Source organism: Pararge aegeria, chromosome 12 (genome assembly GCF_905163445.1).
Source record: "Pararge aegeria chromosome 12, ilParAegt1.1, whole genome shotgun sequence".
In the NCBI taxonomy this organism is placed as follows: Eukaryota; Metazoa; Arthropoda; class Insecta; order Lepidoptera; family Nymphalidae; genus Pararge; species Pararge aegeria.
In genome coordinates this window covers 16,481,429-16,497,517 of record NC_053191.1, presented here as the reverse complement: position 1 = coordinate 16,497,517, position 16,089 = coordinate 16,481,429, and the positions used below count along the sequence as shown (strand labels likewise).

At 36.9% G+C, this 16,089-nt stretch overlaps 1 protein-coding gene across 1 annotated transcript; it reads right to left on the bottom strand.

The window, feature by feature from the left end:
* Window positions 1–3,344: 3,344 nt before the first annotated feature.
* On the bottom strand, window positions 3,345–14,582 carry LOC120628263 (fatty acyl-CoA reductase 1-like). Its single transcript, XM_039896548.1, has 11 exons — window positions 14,492–14,582; window positions 13,150–13,280; window positions 12,579–12,666; window positions 12,041–12,113; window positions 10,963–11,053; window positions 9,884–10,029; window positions 8,918–9,027; window positions 7,087–7,170; window positions 6,128–6,236; window positions 4,344–4,521; window positions 3,345–3,419 (listed from the first exon to the last, which is right to left on the bottom strand). Exons 1-11 carry the CDS (start codon window positions 14,580–14,582, stop codon window positions 3,345–3,347), a joined length of 1,176 nt encoding a protein of 391 aa, XP_039752482.1.
* Window positions 14,583–16,089: the final 1,507 nt, after the last annotated feature.

Sequence of the window (16,089 nt, the reverse complement as noted above, 5' to 3'; positions counted from 1 at the left end):
AAATTATGTAAAGATATAGCAAACTACTATGATAATGTTAGGAATAATTATTGCATATAATATATAAGATTGCTATGTTAATCCTTACACTCAAGGCGGTATTAAGCAATAAGGCATTCGATAGTGTAATGTAAATTCACACGGGTTTTATACGTCACTTTTCATTACTCTTGATAAGAGAAAAACTTTCTTGTATGAGATCGGGATACTTATCCTAATTAGTGTGGAAATGTGAAAATAAAACACGCGTGTTCGATTAGGAGTCTTATAGTCATGTAATCCAAACTTACCTATAAAAAACCTGTAACTGGAAGATTTCTGTACATTTAATATATTTTGAAAATTTCGACCGGGGGATGTTTCATAATCGATGCTGTGTCCAAAAAAGATTTTTATGTAATTTTTGTCCGTCTGTGTGTCTGTCTGTCCGGTAGCTGATTTTCCGGGTCAACATATAGGATACTTTTTATTCCCATAAACAATAAGTTTCCTCCGGGAAATCGGAAGAAAATTTGTGTCACTTTTACTTCAGAGGTCCGTTAAATTTGAACTGATTTTAATAATTCTTTTTTTTATTTGAAAGTGTATTCTATCTAAGAATACTAAGAATGTATCGTCTAATTTTTAATGAAGATCTGATAAATATTGTCCGAGATAAATTACATAATTCTTCACAGATAACAGCAAGTCGCAAGGCATATGGGACAACAATCAAATGCATGCATACCATCCTACTAATATTATAAATGCGAAAGTTTGTGAGTATGGATGTATGGATGGATAGATGTATGTATGGATGGATGGATGGATGGATGTTACGCTTTAACGCCACAACGAATGAACCGATTTGGTTGAAATTTGACAGAAACATAGTCTTTTTCTTTAAAAAGAAGCCTATTAGCTATTCCATAGCTAATAGGCTTCTTTTTAAAGAAAAATGCCGAGGGCCGCCCGGCCGTGTATTGTATAGTTTGGAAATAAAACTGGACCCGGTAGGTGGCGCTGCAATTAGGTTCTTGATTTTTTTAAGATATAAAAACCGATAATAAACTATTTGATGCAACCAGTCAACTAGGATTCTATATATATAAAAGGCATGGGAGACTGACTGACTGACTGATCTATCAACGCACAGTTCTAACCACTTGACGGATCGGGTTGAAATATTGCACACAGATAGATACAACGTAGGCGTCTGTTAAGAAAGGATTTTTGTAAATCACAACCCTAAGAGGGTTAAATGGGGGATTAAAGTTTGTTCAAAATCCTTCATTAATGAATTTATTTTGGCGTTCTCCCTTCTTCCCTTAGCCGCATCATACGCTACCACACGGCACTGTATTAAGATACAATAATATAATAATAACATCGAGACAAAAATCTCTTTATTGATTCATTTTTCATTAAAGAAAATTATCTACAAAATAAAAAAAATAGATTGGAAAAATTGCTTAACAAATCCTACGTTGATGATGAACCATAGTGCATATGTTTGCATTGCTGTCTTGACAATCTTGTCCAAGAGCTCCATTCTGAAAAAACAAACGTCATGATCTTTAGCATTTTCACAAATGTGCTCTGAGGACATTCGGATTTGGAATTTTATAATTTGCCTCTAGTCTGGTGTAGAACAGCTATGGTCTGTGGTTAGTTACCACCCTAGCGACAGAGGTGAAAGATGTGCAACAAAGCGATTAGACAGTCTGATGAGATGCGGTGTTAAAAAAAACATAGGGTTTAATATAACTGTCAACTCTTACAGATTAGCCCGCTACCATCATAGACTGCATAGTCACAACCAGGTGAGATTGCAGTCGAGGGCTAACTTATAGTGGAATATAAAAAAAAATCCACAGCTCCGCACCACAAAATGGTAAATTACATTTCTTTTTCAGAACTACCTGTATATGGGTATCGAGTGATATCAAAGGTTTGTCAAGTAGAATAACGTACACTTTCTGATGTTGGTATTGCGTCTTGAGAAAACGGACAACACGCAGTAATATTTTGAGGTTGGAAAAGGGCAACAACTAAGTTTGTTGCCTTTATATCTTTGTATAGCCTTAGAGCTACAGCAAAACATTCATAATTTAAAAAGCTACCGTAAGTTTATATAAATCGATTATGTTGACCCTGCTTCCTGAGTCCAAGACAGTCGATTCCCACAACTGGAAAATGTTTGTGACCATAAATGTTTTCAATGTTTGGGTGTTTATCTGTATATTATAGGTATTAATGTTAATTATTTGTAAAAATATTCAATAGTCATCTTAGTACCCACAACACAAGCTACGCTAACTTTGGGGCTAGATAGCGAAGTGTGCATTGTCGTGGTATATTTATTTATTATATTTTATTTATTTATCTTGTACGAACCTTCTGAAATGGGCTTTAGCCTTTGTAAGGTTCTCCATGCTCTCTTTCAGAATGAATTCCTTTGCTCCAATACAAGCGTTTTTGAAGAATTCCAACGGATTTATGGTTTCCATTACATAAAAAAAATGATTTTGGTCCTCCGCTTTGATTTTACCTCGAAGGTCAATAATGTTTTGGTTGGTGAATTTCCATTGCTGAGTTGAGAAATACTCTAGTGCTATATTCGCTGTATAGATGCGACGATGGAGTTTGAGAAGCCTGAAAAGTTCCTTTTTAAATTTAATTGTCTTTTAAAGTGAATGTTTTTGAAGTAAAACTTCTTTAGGCTTGTCTAAGGAGTAACTCAGATTTTTTTAGACGGAAGTAAAGGCTTACGTCAGAGGTCTATGTAGTTTCCGCTATTTAAAAATAATAATTTGGCTTGGTCGTGAGTATATGTCAATTATACTCCACGCTTCTTCACTTATACAGCAGCTAATAGCAAATATCATAATCAATTAGGATTATTTATTTCTAATATTTTGAATAGCAAAGTGAATAAAAATTCTACAGTTTTAGCATTGAAATAGCACTTTCTTCAACGATGAAGGAAAACATCGTGGGCAATCCTGCATGCCAGAGAGTTCCATAATGTTCTCAAAGGTGTGTGGAGTCCACCATTCGGCACTGGGCCAGCGTGTTGGACTAGGGTATTGACCCGTTTTCATTGTAGGAGGAGACACGTGCCCTGTACTGGGCCGTGAATGGGTTGATATGATGATAGCACGTGTTTGTGCGTGAGTGTGTATGAATGTGCGCGCGCATTTGTGTATGTGTATGTGTGTACGCACGCATGTGTGTGATTGTGTGTGTGTGTGTCTGTGTGTGTGTGTGTGTGTTTGAGTTTGTGTAGTTGTGTGAGTGAGTGACATGTGTGTCAGATGGAATGTATGATTGAAAAACACTATTTATAAGAATGTGTTTCACACTTACATTGGTTTGTTACCTGAAATCCATAACACCAAATCAACCAAAATAGCCGGCAGCAAATGTAATAGTAGCACCTAAAAATTAAAATTTAATAATAAAATTTTCGTAGTTAATCAACATTTCTTAAAAATAGTTGAACGGTTACATACCACCGGGTATATATAATATTAAGGAATTTGTCGCCATTTCGTCCCAGATACGTGCAGTGGATGCGCGTCTGGAGCCCCTTCACGCACCGGCATCATGTACGCGAAATTATACCGGCAACCGCGCCCTTCATACCCGAACATAGCAAAGCTGCAGTAGAACGGCAGTAGAACTTCGCCGGATGAGCTGTCCTAAAAAGCTCTAATACATCTAAGAGACTCAAAGACTTTATTGCAGATACATGGATCGTGGTCCCGTCATGATCACAGGCCATGTAACTGGGTCGAAATACCGACAAATCCCATTATATTATAGTGGTCTATGTACCCGTTGAAATATAACAAAATAAAACAAATAAAATAAATATACTACGACAATACACACATCGCCATCTAGCCCCAAAGAAAGCGTACCTTGTGTTACGGGTACTAAGATAGCTGACGAATATTTATATGAATAATATATATAAATACTTGGAACATACATATAAACACCCAGACACTGAAAAACATTCATGCTCATCACGCAAACATTTTCCAGTTGTGGGAATCGAACCCACGGTCCTGGACTCAGAAAACAGGGTCGCTGCAAACTGCGCCAATCGGCCGTCTTAAAAAATCCCTATTGCCCGTTTTCATTCAAACGAGGAATCGCTTAATCGTACGCCTAATGATTTAGACGATGTCTTTAGAAAAAACGTTTCACCAACTTTATGCGATACCTATTGGTCAAATGTCATGTATGCCTAAGAATAGCCTTTGGTTATGCGTTACTTACCTATACATTGCCTTGTTCGTCCTTAATGTAAATGAGCATAAGATTCTAAGACTCTACAAGAAGACCTCTCTTACCTTTGTACAGTATTCAAGCCTGGACAAGGTCTGAGCACCACCGACAGACCACAGCATACCCTCGATGGGTACTTCGCGCAAGATTTTCTTGCCGTAAACCGAAATTTCCTTCATTGTCAAGGTTTTCATGTGACTCATGGAGCAGTTGTACACATCTATGTCATCTGTTGGTTTTATTCTGGAAAGTACGTCATTGTTTTGATGATAAGCCTGGCCCACTACAGATTACCAGGTTCTGGATTTGGTGCGATTCGACAGTCCGAAATCAAGTTGACCTTTTTCCCCTCTACAGGTTAGTTGGTAAGTGATGATGCAGCCTAAGATGAAGCGCGCTTGCCTAGAAGATGCCTATTCACTCTTGATTTGAAGGTACCCAGATTATAGGTATCGGAGAAGACGGACGATGGGAGGGCAGTCCAGGCCTTTGCGGTGCGGAACAGAAAGGAAGAAGCAAAACCCTTCGTACGTGTTGATGGTATTTCAACAACGTAACGGTGCAGATTGTTTCGGTGCCTCGCAGTTCGATGGTAGGAAGGAGATGGTTTGACCAAATCGAATAGCTCCTGAGCACACTCTCCGAAATATCTTGTAGAAAACAGCCAGACAAGCAACCTTGCGCCGGTGTTCAAAATTCAAAATTCAAAATTCATTTATTTCAAGTAGGCCTAATATAAGCACTTTTGAAACGTCAAGTCTGTCTGTTTGTAGTGATTCTACCACCGGTTCGGAAGGCAGATTCTACCGAGAAGAAGCCGGCAAGAAACTCAGCAGTTGCTCTTTTCCAACATCAACAATTTACATTTTGCATTTTAACATTCATTTTTCTATCTTGTGAGAGCTGAAAGCGGAGCCGGATGCTTCCAAGCAACCTTGTCATTAAAAAAATCATCAATTGTATAGTTACCTCGCTGTAAGAAATGTGTTTTAACAAATTCTTTAAACTTGTGCATTGGCAGGTCCAAAATCACCTAACCTTCAAAGTTCAAGGCTTTGAAGCACATGGTAACTTTACTACACAATCTCTATCTTCTATGCCGCGTAGAAAACGATAAGGGTGTTATATGTGCTTAATATAACTGCCTCACAGGTTAAATCGCTATTAACTTAAACTGCATCATCACTTATAACTAGGTGAGATTACAGGCTAACTTACAATATATAAATAGTAAATATACTAAGGCTATACATACATCGCCATCTAACCTCATAATAAGCGTAACTTGTGTTATGGCAACAAGGATGAGTGATGAATATTTTTATGTATAGTGCAACATACTAGGTTATATAAAATTCATAATTCATTCAAAGGAAATTGCATACGATTCTACAATAAACTACCAATTGACATCTTGGAGATTTCTCTTAAAAAGTTCAAAGTTTGTATTAAACGTAAGCTTATAGAAAAGTCCTATTATAGTATAAAGGACTACGTAATCGATAAACAAGCCTGGTTGTAAATTATTGCTCTAACCAGGTTGCTCTTCTAATAATTTTAAATGAAATTGTGAGATGGTGATAACAAAAAAAAACACCCGGTTAAGTTTGTTGTGGGCTTCTTCTTAAACCAGGACGCGTTTGGAACCCTCGTGGCTTTAGTTTTAAGTTTACGAATGTGGTTATCGCCATTATCTCACTACCGTGTAATTCTTATGTACGTATCAAAAGTGCCACCTATGGGCCTACTTGAATAAAGATGTTTTTGACTTTGACTTTGACTATAATATACAGAAATACTTATAACGTACAGATAAACACCCAGACACTGAAAAACATTAATAACTTACTTTTGGGTTCCTCTCGCCCATGCAGCGGTTATAAAAGCCTTAATACAAACATCGACTGGTACATAATCTGCTGCTAATTCCGGATCGGTATACACTATCCTGAGAATTCCTGGAAGATAAGTTATAAAAACAGAAACTTCAAAAGAACCCACCTTTAAAACTATCTTTTTGGTAATTACATACTATAGTCGTTAGTAGACGGAAAACAGCGAGTGTCAAAGGAAACACGTAATCCAGAGGCTAATAACACAGTATGTTAGATTTACGGCAGATTCGCGACAGGCGTAAATCTTACAATCACTGCCGTCAACGTCACTTTTCCATACAAAAAATAAACAAAAGTGACGTTTGACTGCAGTGATTGCAAGATTTACGCCTGTCGCAAGCCTGTCGTGAGATACGTAATCACCCTGCGGATCTCAGGCTACAATTTACACTGTACTCTTAATCTCTGTTAGCGGTCCGTTCACGACAAGGTGCATCCGCCTGCCGCCCAGTACACTATATAACAGTTACAATTGTTAATCTATCCCACTTATTTTCAGCTGATACCTATGTTATGCAAAAACGCGCATCAAAATCGCTCTCAGTAATTTAAAGTAGCCCGGTATTTTCTCTTTTGCCGACGTAGGTTATTGATTCACACAAATCAGCCAATAACAAGGCGCGCTGGTTTCAACGAGTCCTGTAATTGGTTACAAGTATTGCACGTTGATTGGACAAACTATGAGTGTGCGTCCAGAGAATCAACTTATTTTTTTTAACAATATTCCAACATTCATATTTCATAAATAATATTATATTTTCTCTTAGGGAGCCAACTTCTATCTACTTCCTTATATGAGGCTTTTGTTGTACTTTATGAATATTTCATGTAGTTCCTAGAAGTCTAAATCAAGAAGTCCCTTAAAAACGTATAAAGGTCCCTTAATAGCGTGTGGTACCAAAATATTTATTACCTTTTCCACTAGCTATCATGATTCCGACTGGTCCATTTAAATTCTCTATCCATCCTGTTAATGGTTCATTTACACTTGATACCACTGAAATAAAAATATAAATAAGACATCTTTCTTCTTTTCCTTAACTTCGTAGTGCTGTGCAAAAACAGTTTAAATAAAAAAAAAATATGAGTTATGACTCCATATTCTAGGATCCGGCGTAATGCATAACACGTAATCTTCACTAGGCAATAGGGTAACGTTTCTCACATCAGGCCTGCGGCAAGCGTAAATCTCGCGATCTTTGCTGTCAAGCATCACTTTTGCATAAAAAAAAAAATTACCAAAGTTTGTCAGCAATTATTGCAAGATTTACGCCACTCGCAAGCCTTTCGTGAGCATTTCATATTTGTGTGTGTCTGTGCTGTCTTAGGTTAAGAACTAACAAGCTAATCGCGACTATTTCTCTCTAGGAACATATTCAAAATTTACTTTTCATTAGTTTCACCGATCAAATTCCTTCGTGCCCTCTCCATCGACAAGACATTGGTGAAGTACCTTGTGCCCAGTTGGCACAGAAAGCTTATGAAAATTAAGCTTAACTTGCTATACTCCGCGTAAAGCACTGGAATCTGTATGGTGTAATTAATAATTTCTTCAATCCTTATACTCTAAACCAAACAGATCTTCGGCAATGTACCCTCTACGCACCTTTCGCTCCGAAACAATTATTGATTGTAAAGTCAACACCTCCGGAGCATCCTCAGGAGATGTTGACTTTACAATGAATAATTGTTAAGTCTGTGTTTCCTGCCACGTATAATTTGAGTACCTTCAAGGCTAGAGTGATAGGCTTTTACTAGGCAAGCGTGCTCCAACCTAGACCTCATCATTGCTTTCTAACGGGCACGATTGTCGTCAAGCGCTGGCCTATTTAAAAAAAAAAAAAAAAAATCACGTGTGAGTTTACAATAATTTGAGCTTTATTTTCATAATATTTCATAGATTTCCGCAAAGTGACGCCTGCTTCTATACAATACAGATAAAAGCCATAAACAAGATTAAATTGAAGCCAGTCGTGAGATACGTTATCCGTTATCCCTACCGTTCTTAGTAGGTCATAGACCGGCTTAGTTTATATAGTGCGGTATATCCAGGGGAATTATGTCGCAGCTAGATTCTAGAATCCAGCTGATTCTTCATATCACACCATTACCTGCCCACTACCGGCCACGGGTCTCCTCCCACAATGGATAGGTTTCAGGCTGCAGTCCACCACGCTGGTTCAGTGCTGATTGTATTTCACACGCCTTTGAGAACATTATAGAGAAATTTCAGGCACACAGGTATCATCACGATGTTTTCCTTGAAACTTGAGCAAGTGATATTTTAATCACTTAAAACGCACGTGACGTACAAAAGACAGAAGGCAAGTGCTAGATTCGAACTCTGCTCCCCGGAAGTGAAGCCGAAGCCACTGGGCTACCACCGCTACATGGTGATAGCAAAAAAGAACACCCGGCTATGTTTGTTGTGGGCTTCTTCTTAGACCAGGAATCCTGTAGAACCCTCGTAAGCTACGAGGGTTCGTAGTTTTAAACTTACGTATATGGTTATCGCCATCATCTCACTTCCGTGTACACATTTCCCATGTCCCTAATTTATACATCAAAAGTGCCATCTATGGGCCTACTTGAATAAAGATACTTTTGACTACGACTTTGCCTTTGACTTTGACATGACACAAATTGGCGACAAAGGAATTGCAATGTGAAACACAGAACTTTCGCACGAAATTTGGTTTGAGCACGTGGAACGGATACATGTATGGGTCAATAACAATTCTTACCAATAGATGGCCTCATAATGACGATCGGCAATATGCCTTTCTGCTCCGCCATAACATGTTCAGCCAGCTGCTTTGTAAATACGTAAGTATTCGGGAGCTCTCCTAGATATCTGTAGCAAAGTTTTTGTTAAGTACATTTGCACCTGTGTTGCAGTAAACTTAGTATCTTTTTATATTTCAATTGGTTAGGAAATTATTGTCTAAAGTAGACTCAAAAGATACAACAGCATCCCCAGTGCGACCGCGCGTCACGGTTTTTATTCCAGTAGTGGCAATTTGGGAATTTACATTTTCAGAATTTTCTCTGGTCTGGTCTGGTGGGAGGCCGTGGCTAGTTACCACCCTACTGACAAAGACGTGCTGCTAAGTGATTTAGTGTTCCGGTGCGATGTCGCGAAACCAATAAGGGGTATGACTACCATACTCCCTAACAGGTTCGCCCTCTACCATCTTAGACTGTATCATCACTTGTATTGGCATAAACATAAATAAAAAAATCGGTTGTCTGTAAAGTTGGTTTACTGACGATAATTGAACGTGACGACGTCATAAGAAAATTGTTTGATAGATATTTTGTATGGATATAGAGAAGGAGGTAAATGGAAATCACAATTTAATTGATCGAGTTACATTTATTTGTACGCATAAATACAATTATGTCAATTTTTTTTTGCTAAAAACAATTGACACCTCTTTAACTTTTCTAAGTAGGAGAGAGTCAGATGTCGAACGCTGCCTAATGCGGAGGCCGATTGTGCCTCTTTGTCACTCGCTCCGCGCTCTCGCTTGCACTTCAAGCTTTAAATGGAACGCCTCAGAGCGAGGTTACGCCGCATGAGTCATTTCGTGCGTGCAGCCGGCTCCATCGAATTATAAGACGTTGTCACGTCAAAAAAACCTATGATAAACTTTAAAGGTTAGGACTTCAGGTATATGCAAAATGTGTATTAGAATCAAACGACTTACTTAGGTGTGACAGCATTTAGCGTATAATCATCGATGTTCTCACATATATCCAGGGTGTCTCTCCAGTCTGCAAAAGCTGGGTAAATGACCTCGTCGATACATTTTCTATTTGTGTTAGCGTACGATGTGGATACATGCACTAGCACCTAAAATAACAAGGTTACTCTAAACACAGGCTATAGGTTATCATTAAAAGGGCTATGGTTCTACCATTAAACTACTGGCAGAAATTGAAAATTAATACACAGTTACTGAGACGCATATTGTAGAAAAAAGAAGATCACTTCCAACCTGTTATCTAAAATCAATAGTACTCAGATTTAAGAATTAGAAGAAATACTTTATTGCACGCAAACATCAAAATATACATAACTACTCGTAAAATAAAGATTAAACAAAAGTACAATAATTGTAGGCTTTCAAAGGCGGCCTTCTGGTAGAAGAAAAGCTGCAAGAGAGAGGAATAGTGCAATTATATACATATATATTCGAAAATAAATAGACATGCAAAAACAAAAATATGAAATAAATATATTTATCATGCACAAATAAGATGTGAGATATTTTATGACTATTTTTAACAGAGGACGCGTGTTTGCTGACGATGGCATAAGAAATTATTTTAAAATGACAGAAAAATTAAATATATAAAAAGCCCTATATTTCAATATGTGTAGTGTATGTTCTATGTTCTACCAGCCCTTTAATTTACTATGGCGAAGGGAGCTGTGAAATAAAATGTAATAAGCCATAGTATGGTGGCGCCCATGTTGGACTTTAAATTAGTTATAATGTATAGTATTCTACTTCCTTTCATTTCATACGCATATTGAGGCAGTTGTGCAAAAATATGTAATCCGCCATTTTGTGGCGGCGGCCATCTTGAACCGATTTTCATCAAACATAGCTAAGAGTACTTACTCCTTTCGTATTCACCTTTCAATCGAAAAAAGAACGGAATCAAAATTGGTTTTCTATTTGGAAGATACCATGCCACAGACAGCCAGACACACACACACAGACATGACAAACTTATAACACCCCGTCGTTTTTCCGTCGGGGGATAAAAGCTTACTAACTTCCAAGTTTCTAACTTCTTTAGCAAGTTCAACCATCTCCCTTGTCCCTCGAAGATTCAACCTGGCCGCAGTTTTTAACGATTCATCAAATCTGAAACACGATATTAAAATAGTATCGCCATTTCTCAAAGAAGCAGCGATAGAACTTTGACCTCATTTTCGGGGATACATAGTTCGATCATAGCATTAACCTCTAATTATTTAATGTATCCCTTCAGCGTCGAAGCAAGTGATATTTTAGTGATTGAATCAAACTCGGCACACCTTTGAGAACATTATAGAAATCTCAGGCATGCAAGTTTGCTCACGATGTATCCCTTCAGCGTCGAAGCAAGTGATATTTTAGTAATTGAAGCGAACTCGGCACCCCCTCAAGTTTTGTGCATTGCTTGTCAATCAAGCTCTTGTTCTTATTTTACAACAGTTTAGCCCTTGACTGGAATTTTACCTGGTGGCTGGTGGTAAGTGATGGAGCAATTAAGGATGGTAATGCAGTCTTTGAAGAGTTTTCCCTGTTCAGTTTTCTCAGACTAAATGTTTTAATGAATAATGAAATATTACTATTAATTACTGAATAGATAGTAGATTTTAAAAAAATTATCTTTTTGTATGATTTCAAAGCGTTCTTTTCGGAAAAGAACGCTTTTGACAACCGGGAACCGAGGTTACGCGCCTGTTTCATGGTTTATTGTTTTGTTTTGCGTGCGCTTCTTTATTACTCAGTTTATTTCGTCAGACCAGACTGTCCCACGCCTGCTTATATGTTTGGTCGGTAATGAGTTGATCATGAGGATGAATGCAGTTAGCCGGCTCATGCCACGATTAAAGAAAATACGTGATGTGCCATTAAACCGGTTAATTCATAGTTTATAGAGCGAAATCTAATAAAACGGTTTCTTTATTTAACTGGTTAAATAAATTTTAATACTAGTACTGGTACTTTAACTTTACACGGAACTTTAACTTAAATCATTCCCTGAAATCGGTGCGGGGTTGATAGCAATTTCCTTTAGCCATTTCTTACTGATCAACTAATTAAATTGAAAATTAGGTAATAATAATACTGCCAAATGTTTACCTAACGCTTGCAGCAACGTGGAAAATTATGTTCGTTCTATTTACTATAAGGGTGCGATCTTCTGCACAAATACCTGAAATAAGAATTTTACTATATCATAAAGGACTCTGCATATTTTACGTGAAGTTGAAATGCAAATAAATGCCTCAAACGCTGAATCTGTTTCATTTTACGAAAACAGATAGAGGATAATTAAGGCTGCTTCTTGGATTGGATATTAATGGAACTTTTTTAATAAACTGGATGACGTAGAACAAAGAGGAAATGGGGAATTAAATATTTTGCGTCAACGAAGCCATGCCAATCCATACTAATATTATAAATGCGAAATAGTATTTGTTTGTTAGTTTGTTTGCCTTTAAGCTATTTTTAAAGACGGAGAGTAACATAGGCTACTTTTCCCCCCAGGAAGATGGACGGTCCCCACGAGATTTGCGTGAAAACAATAACCGCCATAAACGCGGACAAGGTTGCTGTGTACGCGTTTATTACGTTTTTTTTAACTTTTAGTTAGTAATCTATAAAATTGTTTACGAACCCAACCCGATTTCGCTGCAATCTCCGGCAATAAAAAAAACTTTCTTCTGAAATATGTCTGGTTTCTCCTTCCTCAGCCGATCGAAACACTGAAAATAAGGTGTGAATACAACTTTAGCACCAATTCTCTTTCATTATGAAATCTTTTTTTAATCATCTTCCGTACCTATATAACTATATAAGAGAAAAAGTATGTGCGTATCAATGGAAGTTTTTTAGTATAATCCGTACTAATATTATAAATGCAAAAGGGTCTACAATTAAGAGTATTTGTCCATAAATGACACAGCAACAGAACAACGGATTGATGTGAATTTATGTATATAGAAAGTTTATAGTAACAGAGGCTATCAGGGAGAAATGCACAGTTCGTGTAGATACGCTTACGCTCTCGCTTGCTCGCTTGTTTGCTTGCTTGCTTGAATTTTAAAAGTTTCATGATGTAGCTCATAATCACTATGTATGAGCACACATAATACAAAATCACGTCTCCTGTAAAAGTTTTTCAAATTACCACGCGAGCAAGGCCGCGGGTAAAAGCTATGTTATAATAAATCACAAAATAAACTTGCCTTCGAAGAATACAAAGCTTCCAGTCTATCTTCAGCATTCACGCCTTTTTTATTTCTCAACAGTAAATAGATTCTGTCCAATCCAGAGCAAGAATATAACAGTTTCTCTACTAGAACCTTGCCCATAAAACCTGCAAATAACGTTATTTATAACCCCCGACGCAATAACGCCGGGGTGTAGTTATGAATGAATGAATTAATACACTTTTATTGTAGACCACAGAGAAAATTTACAGAGATACAAATACAACAGCACAATAAAGTAGAACGTACAATTTGGCGGCCTTATCGCTAAATGGCGATCTCTTCCAGGCAACCCAAGGGATCGCCTGGAAGAGATCGATCATACAAGAAAATGATATACGAAATTAGTAGGTGGTACAACAAATAATATGTGTTTGACGTGTGTGTGTGTCTGTGGCATCGTAGATCTGGAACGGATGAACCGATTTGGATTTTGCGTATTCCTGCCCCCAAACAGCATTGCTATATTCCGGCGGAAGGGCGTGCTCGTTGGTGTAAGTTCAGGCGCACGAGGCCTAACACAGAGCTTCAGTTTAATGGACACAGTGCGGCCCTTTATAGGACGTGGTCCATGCATGTCTTGCAAAGTACCTACTTATCTGTTTATAGGCTGTGGTTATAGGGATAAGTTTACCCTTATCATCGTGTGAGAAACTGCTTGGTCCATCAATATTTTAATACAAAAAAAATCTTTGTTTATTTATAACATGATACCGAAGGTAATATTAGATCTACCTTTACCTATGTTTAAACAAAATATTAAAACACATTTAATAATGTATGTTTAATAAAACACATTTAGTAATAATCGTGGTTACTACACAATTGATGAATTCCTTAACGACAAGGCTGCTTGGAAGCAGGCCACTTCGCTCTCATCTCTCACAAAACAGACAGAGAGAAATTCTAAAGATTGTTAAACTTTAAAATGAGTTTCTTGCCGGCTCTTCTCAGTGGAATCTGCCTTCCGAACCGGTGGTAGAGTCACTACAAACAAATTAAGAGACTGACTTGTTTCAAAGGTGCTTATAAATTAGACCTACTTGAAATAAATGAATTTTGAATTTTGTTCTTTTTTTTTTCATTTAGAAATTATCCGATTAAAATTTCTGTTGAAGAGTTTCAGAGTTTCAGAATTACACCATACAGATTTTCCTGCTATTCGCGGAGTATACCAAATTAAGCTTAATTTTCATATTATATCATGGAATTCCGCAAAGTAACGCCTGCTTCTATCCAATACAGCAAATCAACCGCCATTACAGACCAACTACCAATATAGCTATTAACCGATATTATAAAATACATAGCCACCTACCTGAGCCACCGGTTATGAAGATGGTCTTGCCCTTATAATACTCGTAGATTGTTGGTACATTGGTCAGGTCCCGGTCCTCCAAGAAACCCATGGTGGATTAACAAGAACTGAAACACGAACATGCAAAAGATAAATATTACTTGATCTACACACGAGTCTGGAGTTCGCCGTATTTTTATTTCAAGTGTCTGCGCTTACTCAATATGTTTTTAAAAGTATAAAATTTATATGGTGAGAAGTTTTAAAAAACGTGTTACTAAGGATTTTAAGAAGGTTTTTTTTAATGCCTTAATACGATCTATTCTTGAGTACTGTTCAGAATGCTAGAATCCGCAATATAATGTGTACATTGATGCAATTGAAAGGATTTAAAATAAATTTCTCCGTTATATTAAACGTTGTAATTTAGTATTTGATCACAGTATATCTGCAACTGAAATTACTTTAAAGAAAAGACGTGATTTAAGAGATCAAATGTTGTTATGTAAATTAATACATAATTTAGTTGACTCCCCACTTCTTTTAAGAAATATCGGTTTTGCATGTCGTAGGTTAAATGCAAGACGTAAGCCTCCCATTGCGTGGGCTAGATCGAAGACACGGTATTCGGCAAATAACTTTTTATCTCGTGCGTGCAATTTTCAACAGCAAATATTGTTAGACATAAATTTTTACGTGAAAATTGGCACTTTTAGAAAGATAATTATGGCAAAATAAGTATTATAAGCTTTAAAGTTTTTTTTTTTTTAATTTAGTTGTGTAATTTTCGCTTTGCACTGAATTCCTAGGCAATTGTGGTTAATGTTATCGTTTATGTAAAACTAAGTTAGTTTATGTGTTGTTTTATTGTAATTGCGATTTCCCTTCTCTCATGTATATATATTCCTATTCGTAAAGGTTACCGGGAAGAGATCACTTTTAGCGATAAGGTCGCCTTTTGTTTCTAATTTTTTTTATGTATATTTTAAATTTATCCTATACTACGCAATAAAAATGTTTCAATAAATAAATAAGTTGTGGAAACCTCATTGGTTTATGTTATATAAAAATACGACATTACTTTAATGTGTATAGTTTAATGTGTATAGAACTGTTTGTTTCCCTTGAAAGATAATAAATAAATGAATAAAAGTCTTGTAACCTGAAAAACTGTAAATAGTTATTCTAACTAATATGATAAGTGCCATTCCCATCTAAGGCTGCATGATAATTTTATAGCAGATGAGATTGCATTCAAGGGCTAATTTAAAAAAAAAGAATCAGAGCGATAACAGTGTCACATGTCTCGACCCAAGAGACTCAAACTAAGGCCGCTAATCGACGACCTATTGGCGCAGCTTGCAGCGATCCTGCTTTCTTAGCCCAAGGCCGTAGGTTCGATTCCCACAACTGGAAAATGTTTGTGTGATGAGCATGAATGTTTTTCAGCGTTTGCGTGTTTATACGTATATTGTATATATGTACACTATTCATAAAAATATTCATCTGTCATCTTAGTACCCATAACACACGCTACGCTTACTTTGGGGTTAGATGGCGATGTGTGTATCGTCGCAGTATATTTATTAATTTTTTTATTTACTTTAATAAACGACTTT

Bases quoted from the DNA above. Each gene is read 5' to 3' on its own strand.
- LOC120628263 (XM_039896548.1), bottom strand. From the start codon at position 14,582: ATGGGTTTCTTGGAGGACCGGGACCTGACCAATGTACCAACAATCTAC. The intron at 12,114-12,578 runs GTTCGTAAACAA...TTCTTATTTCAG, and splicing joins TTGCAGCGAAATCGGGTTGG to GTATTTGTGCAGAAGATCGC. The intron at 11,054-12,040 runs GTAAACATTTGG...ATCGTGTTTCAG, and splicing joins CACGTTGCTGCAAGCGTTAG to ATTTGATGAATCGTTAAAAA.